The following is an 11,753-nucleotide window of genomic DNA, read 5'->3' as shown; positions in this document are numbered from 1 at the left end:
TGCTCTCTCCGATTGCGCTCAAAGCCTCCAATTAGAATGTCAATTGCCTCCCGTGCAATTTACACCATATCCCTTTGGCAACGCAGCGGGTGAGAGAGAGCTCGTTGAAATTGTTGAAATCCAATTTTACTTCACCGTGAACGGCGGGCGCCAACATCGGAGGTGCGCCACTCCTGGTTGAAGGGTCTCCACTAGACGAGGCTCTAGGGAGCTCAAGAGAGACCCCTCTCGTGGGTAGTTGGGCCTGCTATTCAATGGATTTATTGCATAATTGGGATTTTTAAAAAAGCAACATCGTAAACTGTGGCTTCCACGTTTTGCGAACTGATGCTTTTGACGGAACGTTACACCAGAAAAAAAAATCATAGCTATCCGAAAAAAATGAAAAGGCACACATTTGTGTTTCATCACGTGACATTCCCTTTTTTATGTAACAAAAAAGCATATGGTATTCATAATTACATGTTATGGTACCTACATTCAAGCCTCACATTTCACAAGCGCACACCTGCACGCAGCTACCCGCTCGCACGCACACATCGCCAGCGCAATGACCCGTAACGCAGCAGCGACTTTGAAATGCGCGACCTTAATGAGTCACAGCTGATGGCGTAACATGCAGGCCACCGTGCTGCAAACTGCATAAGAAAAACGCTATTTCGGCAGGGTGAGAGAGGTAGAACAAACTACTGCCAGTTATCGTTTTGCTTTTCAGACGGGGGGGGGGGGGGGTGTCTTCGAACCTGCGAGCGTGACATTAGGGTTAGTGTACCTGCTAAAGGATGGGAGTATCCCTAAGTTTGTGTTTCGTTGGCCAATAACATCCCGCGAAGATTCACACTCCCAGTGTAGGCTACATCATTATTAGGCATGTAACAATTTGCAGCCAGTTCATAAAATCACTGTTGCAATTTGAGGTGATGATTTGGTTATGATTTGGTTATGATTAGATTGTTTTTTTATCTGTAACATGTTTCCCCAGTCTGGTGACTGCACGAGTCACAGGAACCAATGACATACAATATATTATCATCTACCACGATATAGCCACTGTCAATCACATAAGCTGAGTTTAGGAAAGTGTTCTCGACCATAAACTTCATGCATACTATCAGTCATATCTTGGAAAAGAGATGAGAAAAAAATGGATTTTCACACACACGATTCGATTAATGTGCCATGCGCATAAGAATCTATTTTAATCTGTGAATCGATGCATCATTACATGCCTAATAATTGTTAACACGCCAGCCATTGGTCTAAAATGATGCCAAATCAAATTAGACAACACACATTCATCTATCAAGATTCCTTGATACAAAGTGTCACTTCAATGCATATGCTTGTCACATTCTGTGGGTAACTACACAATATTGCACTTCAAAGTGGCACACAAAACAGAAAGACTTCTAACTATAATCCGTTCAATAATCAGTACTTTAGCTGCCAGAAGCCTGCTTCATTTGCACAAACTTTAAGTGACAGACCAAGCTGCAGCCGAGATGAAGCACTCTGCATCCGCAAATCATGGCTCGCTTATACATTCAATAAAGTACCCAACAATCCCACATCTGCTTACATTTGCTCCCCAGTTATTGCAAACACTTGGAAGGGCCTTTGTTTGGAGCGCGGGGCAAATACACCACCCGTAAACTCTCACCCTTCCAGATTACCAACGTCATAGCATTCCCAATGCCCAACTAGAAGTACCGGCCACACGAGAACGCCACTAAATGGACACCCAACTGCCGCTCATTACGCGGCCATCCAAACGCTCCGTGGCGAGCTGCGCGAAGAACCCTAACGGCACTCTTTGGCACGCGCAAAGCAGCCTATAGCCATGCACACCGAGGCGGAATTCCACGCCCTAACAATGCTGCATCCATCAGCCCTACCGACTTAACGAGAAAAGAAGAAAAGGTGGTCCCCCGAATTGTTGAAGGACGTCACAACCGCGTCACAAACAAGCTCCCGGCGACGTTCGCCCCGCTCGGGTGTCGTTAATTGACGGCACGTTTACATGCGGGGCATGCAGTCGATTTGAGATGCAGGAGAATAGAGAAGAGTCTGGCTGCATGCGGGGGGGGGGGTCTGCTGACAGTTCAGCTTGCAATGCACATTTGTCCCGGCCCCCATTGTTCAGGGCCAAAGGCGGCGGTCGGTCGATTGTTGTTGATTTACAGATAGAAAGGAACAATTCCCACAATTCGGACGCCGCTCGCTGCAATGTCTGCCTAAGCTCCAAGCTTTTAACTTGCATAATGCCAGCAAAATGCTAGTACGTATGTATGTATGCGTATATACATTTAGTATAATGAATCAGTTTTTACTGTTGTACTGTTTCATAGGACAAAAATATATAAAGGTTAGAACTAAACGGCATAAAAGTCTCAGGAGATATAATTAAGACTGCGAATTTTAAACTTTGACAGAAACTTGAATTAAAAACACAGGTGCCTAGCATTCCAGCCAGAGCAGCATGTATCATAAAACTGACATTTGCGCAGGAAACTTGATAACACTGCTCGACGAAGCACTCGCTCAGGTTATTAAAATGTTACAAATGAGACCAATAGGGGAAAAAATGGCTTGGGTTTTTACTGTAAACAGCGCAAGTATGATTTCCCGACACCACCGCCGCAAAGCCCCTTGTCACATGGTCCTGTCTTTTATTTCTGCTTCTAAGCCCCTCGCTTAATCTCATCATGGTGACTGTTGAAATATGAATTTTCCAAGGACCTGTCCCCAGTTGCTTCATCGCAGTGGGGCCGTGGGAAAGTCATGTTTCAACTCCCATCTATATGTCAACATTAATTACGGTTGTTTAAATTCACAGGCTCCGGAGGATTTGTGGCTATGGCCATGATGAATCCAGCAAGGACATAAACAAGGGTGACTATGCCAGTTCCCAGACTGAATCCAGGGGAGGTCACTCCTCACCTCCTTCAGGGCCCTCTTTTTTACCTTTATTTAACCCCTGATTCCTGGATAATGAACTTTCATTGTAATTAGCTATGTCTAACTCACGTGCCAGTGGAGAGCATATTTCATCATTTTTTTTCGCAGAAAAATGTCAAATTGGTATCGGTTCAGCCATTCTTTTCTGCAAAATACCAGTAGAAACTGCCTTTCCGACAACACGGAGTCCAGGTACAATCATAATGGTCGCTATGTCATCATCACAGTCCCTGTTATCACTCTCACCAGTCATCATCATCATTGCCTTCATTGTTATCATCATCATCACAGTCACCATCATAACCATGGTCACCATCGTGGCCAGACACCATCACCACTATAGTCATCATCACAGCCACGATCACCACAGTCACCACCATCATCACCACCACAGTTGTCACCCTATTCACCACAGTTGTTATCATCGCCAAAGTCATCATCATCAGTCACCTTCATCATCACAGCCACGATCACCACAATCAACACCTTCATCACCATCACCACCACCACCACAGTTGTCATCCTATTCACCACAGCTGTTATCATCGCCAAAGTCATCATCAAGATCGTCATCCTCAACCGTCGTCGTCGTCATCGTCCGTGGGGTGTCGTCGGCGGCGGTGGCGGCGCCATAGTCACTGGCAGCGGAACCGCGTGAGCAGCAGCGCCACGCTGAGGCACAGCCACGCCAGCAGCATGTGGGGGCTTAGCGCCAGCAGCGGCAGCGAGTACAGGAGGCAAGGGTCCACGCACAGCTCCCGCCACGTGGCGCCGCCGCTCACGCTCTTCCACACGGCCATCTCGCACGTGCCCACACTGCCGCAGCGCGACGCGGTGGTGCGGGAGTGCCGGACGATCGTTGGATTTGTTTTTTTTGGAGTCGGTGGTTGGAGGCGAGTTGAATGAAAGTCAGTTTTTAGTCGGAAGGATGATCGGTGACGGTACGGATGTATGTAAATTGGAGGAATTTCAATTGAGTTTTGTGATTACGTCACAGAATTGATTCGTAAATGTAGCCCAAATGGGTTCAGAAGCAGTGGTCAACAAAATTGAGTTTAGTAAGAACGTATGATGACAACAACACGGCAGCAGGACGACAGGGCAGAGTTTAAGGTGTCGCGTGGAATGAGAATGCAAAGGGTACAGTAATCAACAAAGATGAAAGTAATATATAGAGTTGGGTCCCCATGAAACATTATTGTGTAGAGACAAATTGTTTGTGAGGATTAACATTGGCATAAAAATAAACGTAGGCAGGATTTGGTTGTGTTTTGTTGTGGTTCGGGTGAAATGGCATGCCTTTGTGTGGTTTGAAATCAAATAAAAATTGATATTCGGCAGAAGCAAAATATAATAATTTGATTGCAGTGAAGAAGCAAGTGCATTTGGGAACAAATAAAATCAGAAGGGAGACGGGAAAGAAAAATATTCTGCTCTAGTTGGTTAATTTAACAAAAATTTCAAACAAGACGCAACAGACGTTTAGTTATTGACTTTGACATGCAGTGTGTTTTTTAAATATATATAACATCTTATAAAATACAACTTGGCCAAGAGAGTTGAGCACGAAGGCCATGAATGACTACTGTTAATACTCAGGCATGTGTGTGTGTCATGAACAGCGGTAGTGCAGCGGTTAGCACGCTACCAACCCGGCAACCCGAGCTCGATTACCGCTCACGATCACCAACACCAGTAACGATTATCTGAACCGGCCCTGGGCCTCCCCCTAGGTCGACTCAGCCTCAAATGAGGCTGAGTAAACATCGACACAAGGGAGACAAAGGCGGCCGGGCGTGGTGTTGACCACCCACCCCCTCGTGTGCCGTGCCGGCCTTCATAGGTGCCCACTAACAACACTTGCCCCAACGGTCTGTTTAGGCTATACGGGGGATCTTTGTCTTTTTGTCATGAACAGTGGTCACAGAGTTATTTTCCACCCGAGTGGGTGGTTTAATTACCACAGCAGCTCTCTCGTGCATGGGGTTACTCTTGTTACTCTGGTTCACTCCCACGAGCAAAATACCCATTAAGGAAATAGCCAAATTTCCCATAAAAAAACAGAATCTTAAGACTCAGCAAGCCCTTCCTTGATATCTAATTTTACGGGCAAAACTAATGGCTGTGCACTGTGAATGACAATTGACACGCTCCTTAATGTCATTTAGTGAAATGTCGCTGCCTTAAATTTCTCAAACCAGCCAAGCAATACGGTGGTTAGACCACGTGGCTTGCGAGTGGAAGTTTTACAAGTTAAAGTTAAATCCTGGTCAGAAGTCAACTGAGCCCTGCACCCCCCATCAGGGGGTTAAATAAAATAAGTATCAATTTGTGGAAAGTTCGACACAAAAGACTCGTTCCCGCCATAGAAATGTATAATGTCCACCACCAGCTCCGAGCTGTAAACAGGAGATGAACACCACTCGATGTTCATGTGAACAGGAAACCAATTTTTTTTTTACAATTTCCCAACTATGCATTGAGGTGTAGCTTGTAAAAACTTGACAACCTACTAACAAATATTGTTCAAGATAACCCACTCTGACGACGGCTACGCAATAAAGTCAGAAATTGACGTTTTCCATTCACTTAATTTATATTTTGTGGGTTATCAATTTTCAATGCACGAGGAAGGCTGAGATGCAGACCTCGTCTGTCCCACTGGCTCCCTCACATACGTATAAATGCACCTGTTCGTGGATGTGGGTGGATGTGTGTGTCGTCTAGCGGTTAGCGTGCTGCACTACGAATCCAGAGACACGAGTTCAATTCCTGATCACAGCTACCATACACCAATGAAGATTATCTGTACGAGTCCTGGGCCTCCCCTAGGTCGATTCAGCCTGAAATAAGTATGTGATTTAATGTGTAATCATTGCCACTATAGAGACAAAGGTGGTGCTGGCCACCAGCCCCCTCGTGTGCCGTGCCGGCCTTCATAGGTGCTCGCTAACAGCACTTGCCGCAACAGTCTGTTAAGGCTATACGGAAGATCTTTGTTGCGTGCGTGCACGTGCTGCGTCTGAGCACATGCAGGTGCATGCCTGTACCTGCGCATGCAGTCCAGCGTCTGCGTGAAGACCTGCGGCGCCATGCCGTGCTCCTGCTGCAGGATCAGGCACTGCTCCAGCGTCACCGACATGGCCGTGCGGTCCTTGGCGCTCTTGCAGCTCGTGAGCCGCAGGCCGTTGAGGCGCCGGCAGGCCTAGGGGGGTGAGGCGGCGCAACAAGGCCGGTTAAAATCGCGCGCCGTTTTTTTTTCTCCCGTCGCCCGATAAACTCTGTAGGCAGGCAGGTATGATCTCATTACCCGGTGTCAGAACGATGAACTCTTTTGGTCACTTCGGTTTCATCCCACACAAAATAAAAACACTTGGAAGTGAAAAAAACTGCCGTAAGACTCAAGAGGGTTCTCTTTTATGGGTAAGGAAATGGATATCACTATTCTGTGATTTATGTTGTAAGACTCCTTAAAAAAAAAAATCGGCCAAAGATCCCAATGCACAAACCTCTGGATAATGTCTTGAGATAGTGAGGTTTTTTTTGACAAACAAACCACTAAAAAGTTAATTGTTATTTAGAATATCGGACCAAGATTGCTCCACTGTATGTATGTTGAACCTCTTTCGCACCGTACGTAGCCAACCGTGTTAATCGGAGGTGCGAGCATTCATCTTTTCACCCGATGCACTCCACACACACACACACGTGAGCAAAGAGACATCGACCTGAAGTGGAGGCCATTACCTCAGCAGCCTGCCACAGGATATCCACGTTCTTGGGTTTGCGCGCACGCACGTTCTGCCCGAGGAAACGCAGCAGTTCTGAGAGGCAGGTCTGGCTAAGGGAGCGAGGGAGGCCTGCGCAGAACGAGCGGGAGAGAGCGGGTGAAGGGGAAGCATAAAAAAAACAATAATACAATATCAATGGAGGGTAATTAGTGAACATGCAACATGGATAAAAAAATCAAAAGTCAAAAGTGATGTCCAGCTCATGTCCTGACTACAGCCCTGAGCAGAGCCGAGATTAACCACTGTTAAATCAATCCATAAGCATAGAAAATATTTCTGGGTAAGCTGTTCTACAACTTTAGTGTCAAACTCCAAATGTCCGTTAAGTAATTCTTAACCGCGTCCATGGTTTCTTGTAATAATAATTTTTTAAATCCACATGGCTGCGGGTTCGGGTCCGGTGAACGGCGGTGGCAAAGCGACAAAAGAAACGGTGGCTCACAGTCATCAGGGAGAAGCTCCTTGAACTGCTCGTAGTAGGAGTTGAGGCGACCCCAACTCTCCAGGTTGATGATCTCCTGCAGCGACGTGTCGCCGAACCTGTGGTGCGCGTGCGGCGGAGAGATGGGTCACTTTACCCTGCCTTCGAGTGCGTCACCATTTCCGTACAGATCGCCAGCTCTGGAGGTCACCACGTCCAAAGTCGTTCATACCACCGCACATTTGTTTTGCTAGGTCATGCAGCTGTTTTATGAGGAAGCCACTGGAGCTATGCACTTTTAAATCTAGATTGAAAACTCGTTTCATGAGAACTGACTTTTGTGTTTAGTTTGCTGCCCTCACCCCGTACCTCCGATTAGCACGGTTTGCTATGTACCGTGCAAAAAAAATCAACATGCATACATACGTTACAAAGTTGTTATTTCTGGGCTCCGATTGCTTGGTCGTGGGACTGTGCTGTCGCGTTGCTTTCTCCCTTCTTGGTCATGTTTTTCTGTCCTGACTCTACCCCCACCCCTGCCATTCTTCCCTTATTTAGTCCCTCAAATGTGTAGAGTATACTGAGATGCGGGTGCTATTTACTGCATGCAATGAACCTTATGGCGGGACTCCGGGGTCCCATAAGCCCCCGGCTCTCGCATCAACTGCGTTGCGACGTCATTTTGTCAGTTGAAGGCGAACGATACGGCAATCTATTTATTCCTCTCGACGAGCTCTACACGATGCGCTAGTCAAAGTTTAATAGTTTTGATTATGACTACGGCAATTTTGGCAACGACGGGTGCTTGGTGAAGAACGAGAGGATTGATTTCTGGTGGGTTGCGGCGTCGATGTGCGAGGTGGGATGGAGTCGCCAAAAATAAATATATTAATTACGGGACCCCATGGTCCCGCCATAAGGTTCAAATGAATTGCCGTTGTTACATTCAACCGCAATTGTTGCCGTAATGAAGTATACATGTACGTTGAACTTCTTTCACACCGTACGTAGCCGACCATGCTCAGCGGAGGTGCGGGAGTGTTAACGCGGGAGTGTGATGGGAGTGTGTGGTGAGCGAGGGCAAGGCTGACTTGTCGGCGAGCGTCTGCTGCTCGTTGATGCCGACGTTGAAGAAGACCGGCTGCACACGCAACAGCATCCCGCTCTGGATCTCCCGCGGCAACGCGTCAAACATGGCCGCCGGCAACGGGATGCGCACGTTGAAGCCGTCCCTGCATTCAGAAAATGACAACGACGACGTCAACAGCAAGACCAACGCTTTTTACAAATGCGTCTACCCCAAAGTATCCAACAACGGTTGACTGTACAAGAGATTTTCACCAAAATGATTCTGTAAGACCGTTCAACTGGCCTTTTTGCACCGAGTACTGTTCTGAACATGCCACAATGCTACTTCATGCGGGTCTCTCCCACATGTCGACCTTGCGGGAAACACTTCATCCTTAATGGGCTCTCATGTGCACGGACAACCCTTTTCTATTTCTATGTTACCAGGTAAGACCCACTGAGCTATGAGCTCTTTTTGAAATGACAGTTCAACAAAGTGGCCTTTCACGTGGAAATTTATCGCAGCCAAATACTCTAAATACGTTTCTAAATGTGGAGGAAAAAAACATGTGTCCACGGGGACAACATGTCGACTCCAAATATACAGTAGGCGTTAGGGCAGAGGTCGCAAACGGGTTTTTATTCCTTACCCGTACCCGGCCGCACCAGGGTCGCAAACGGGTACTCGTAACCGGCCGGGTACGGGTAGCCGGGTATCGGGTAGGGTACGGGTATCGGATACCCAATTGCGACCTCTGCGTCAGGGTCAGAATCGAACCCACGACCTCCTGTACTGCTAGATAAAGGCTGTGCGGGACCGTGCCGGTCAATGTGGGTTGGTGAGGGCAGGGAGGCAGCCCACGGTGGCAGCCATTGCCGGTGACGATTGGCGGCAACGATTGCCTTCAAATTGCCCTGCTGCACCGTGACCTACGGTGGGTGCGGTCTAAGCAATGCCAAGGTTTCCCCAATCGCGTCGGCGCGCACCGATTCCCATCGATGATCGGCAGCATCGCCTCGGCCGAGGCAGTGGTCGACGCGGGAACGACCTTGAAGGTCACGTTGCGAAGGTCGGAGATGCCCACACTCATGTCCTCCACCATCCCGATCTCCTCGCCTGTCAAGAGAGTGATCACCAGATGAGAACGATGACTGTTACTGTTTTTTATTTAACAGTACACAATGCCATTGCAGTGCTTACGTAGTCAAAATGTTTTTTTTTTATTTTAGTCGGTTAGTCCAGTCAACTAACGCAGTCAAACAAATGTAATCCACTCTCTGTTCTTTACAAGTTGGTGCGCGGGGCGTGTAATTTATCACCCTCAATATTCTCAGGTCAGCCGATCAGTAAACTCAGTAAATATTTTCAACGATAAAAATCCAGTATAGATCCCCTCACAAATGCATTCCGATTAGTTAATGTTATCTCGCCATAGTCCGTCAAGCTTCCGTCTTGGGTTAGTAGTCATAGTCATCACCACGTTTTGACGGTATTGATGTAATTATTTTAAGTATTGGCTCTTGAAGCTGAACCCATTTGGCAACGGCATATCAAATGTAATGTATGCCCCAGGAGGTTCAGTTCACCAATTGGCCGACCTTATAATAGTAAGAGGGGAAGGGTGAAAATTACCATCCCCTCGCACCAACGAACGTACGTTATCAGTGACTAAAATAAAAACACTTAGTTGACGGATATTTTCATCACTAATTTCACTTACGAAATTAGCACCGTTGCAACGTTGGTAATGTCATTACAGACTGGGTTCAGGCATGCTGCTCTGCCATTCGTCCATGCCAAAGGCAACGACCTGTGACCCCGAGCCTCTAACCGTAGGTGCTTAGCAGCCCCTCGAACTGTGCCAGCAGCCCGATGGTGTGCAGTTGCCGTAGAAACCCGTCGTCATGGAGACAGCTGCGTAGCTTCACGATGAATCCACACACGAGAGCTGAGAGCTGTGGAAACGCGGGGTCAGGGGGGAGCGAGGTGCCGGGCAGGGTTGCAAGGAAAAGTAAAAAAAAAAATTAGGTGAAATAATGTTTAATATTTTTCTCCTCTTTGTCCAACTCAAAGCAAGGAGGTATGGATGTGAATGCACACCAATTCTATGCATTTATGTTGTTTGCTGCTCATACGGTGAGGTTAAATGATTTGCAAAACAACACCACCAAAAAAAAATTCATGCCGAATATGTCAGGATTTTTTCTTGGCCATTTTTAGCTGCATTGACGTGAATGCATCGCGATGTTTATTTATGGTTGCGCTTTGCAGGTGTGATTTAATGATTCGCAAAATAGCATACGCTTTCATGCAATCTGCACCTGCTGAGGAATATATTACTTATGAATTGCCTATTTACAAGATTTCAAGGGTCAACACTGCAAAAACGAAATACAAAAAATAAGGAGAATTTCAACTTGTAACGCGCGCAGTATTAATTCGCTCACTGTCAAAGAGAGAGAACGACGCAGGGGCGCGGGCAACCACAGAAAAGCGGGAAGAGCAGCTGTGCGGTGAGCCGGCACCAACAATTGCTCAAAATCTGCGGCCTCCTAGATACGAAGATGCTTTTAGCCAATTACTGAGTGGTCAAAACCCATGGGGTCAACACTAAACAGGTGGATAAGGCAGGAGAGTCCACATTTGATGTACCGCCTTCTCCTGCCAAGACAGGGTTACGGCTACTCGATGCCCACATTTTCACAACATTTTCGTGACCCACCAATCCTTGCCTCCACAGTGCCCAGATTACAGTCATGCACCACCACCACCACCGCCCGATTAAAATGACAATGTTCACACCATCAAAGCCTCCATAGATGTGCATAGCCAGGACCCCTACACATACATGTCCTCAGTGTAATGTAGCACTGTGTATAAATAGCATTGTGCAAGGTATCACGATGTGATGTAGCGTGGTCTAACAACGTGTTCCAGAACACACTGTACGTCAACACGTGTGCATTACCGTCGGTGAAATGCAGTGTAACACAGCTTTGCGTACTATTGTGTACCGTGGAACTGTGTAGCGAAGCATCACGTGACGTGCAGTACAGCATGCTGTAGGACATGCATTATAGATATGCGTAATGGAATGTATCATCATGTGGCCTAGCATTATACACCATGCAGCACAGCATAATGAAACAATGCAGCATCATTGTGTATTGTACCAACAGACAATAAGCCGCACAGCATAATGAAACAATGCAGCATCATTGTGTATTGTACCAACAGAAAATAAGCCGCACAGCATAATGAAACAATGCAGCCTCATTGTGTATTGTACCAACAGACAATAAGCCGCACAGCATAATGAAACAATGCAGCATCATTGTGTATTGTACCAACAGACAATAAGCCGCACTGCATAATGAAACAATGCAGCATCATTGTGTATTGTACCAACAGACAATAAGCAGCACAGCATAATGAAACAATGCAGCATCATTGTGTATTGTACCAACAGACAATAAGTAGCACAGCATAATGAAACAATGCAGCATCATTGTGT

The 11,753-nt window shown here is 46.8% G+C and overlaps 1 protein-coding gene across 2 annotated transcripts in view; it reads right to left on the bottom strand.

Moving 5' to 3' along the window:
- The window catches only part of LOC133350014 (inositol polyphosphate-4-phosphatase type I A-like), a 70,395-nt gene that overhangs the window by 6,298 nt on the left and 52,344 nt on the right, over positions 1-11,753 (bottom strand). For both annotated transcript variants that reach the window (XM_061563964.1, XM_061563963.1), the window contains exons 19-24: positions 10,071-10,194; positions 9,226-9,355; positions 8,262-8,402; positions 7,192-7,289; positions 6,706-6,818; positions 6,009-6,163 (exon numbers count right to left, since the gene is read on the bottom strand). In XM_061563964.1, the coding sequence (XP_061419948.1) occupies positions 6,009-6,163; positions 6,706-6,818; positions 7,192-7,289; positions 8,262-8,402; positions 9,226-9,355; positions 10,071-10,194 (761 nt within the window). The remainder of the gene's footprint in view (positions 1-6,008; positions 6,164-6,705; positions 6,819-7,191; positions 7,290-8,261; positions 8,403-9,225; positions 9,356-10,070; positions 10,195-11,753) is intronic.

This window comes from Lethenteron reissneri, chromosome 32 (genome assembly GCF_015708825.2).
Source record: "Lethenteron reissneri isolate LAM-NWPU_2019-01 chromosome 32, ASM1570882v1, whole genome shotgun sequence".
NCBI classification, from domain to species: Eukaryota; Metazoa; Chordata; class Hyperoartia; order Petromyzontiformes; family Petromyzontidae; genus Lethenteron; species Lethenteron reissneri.
Note: the sequence above shows the minus strand (reverse complement) of the source record. Positions and strands in the feature narration are given on the sequence as shown.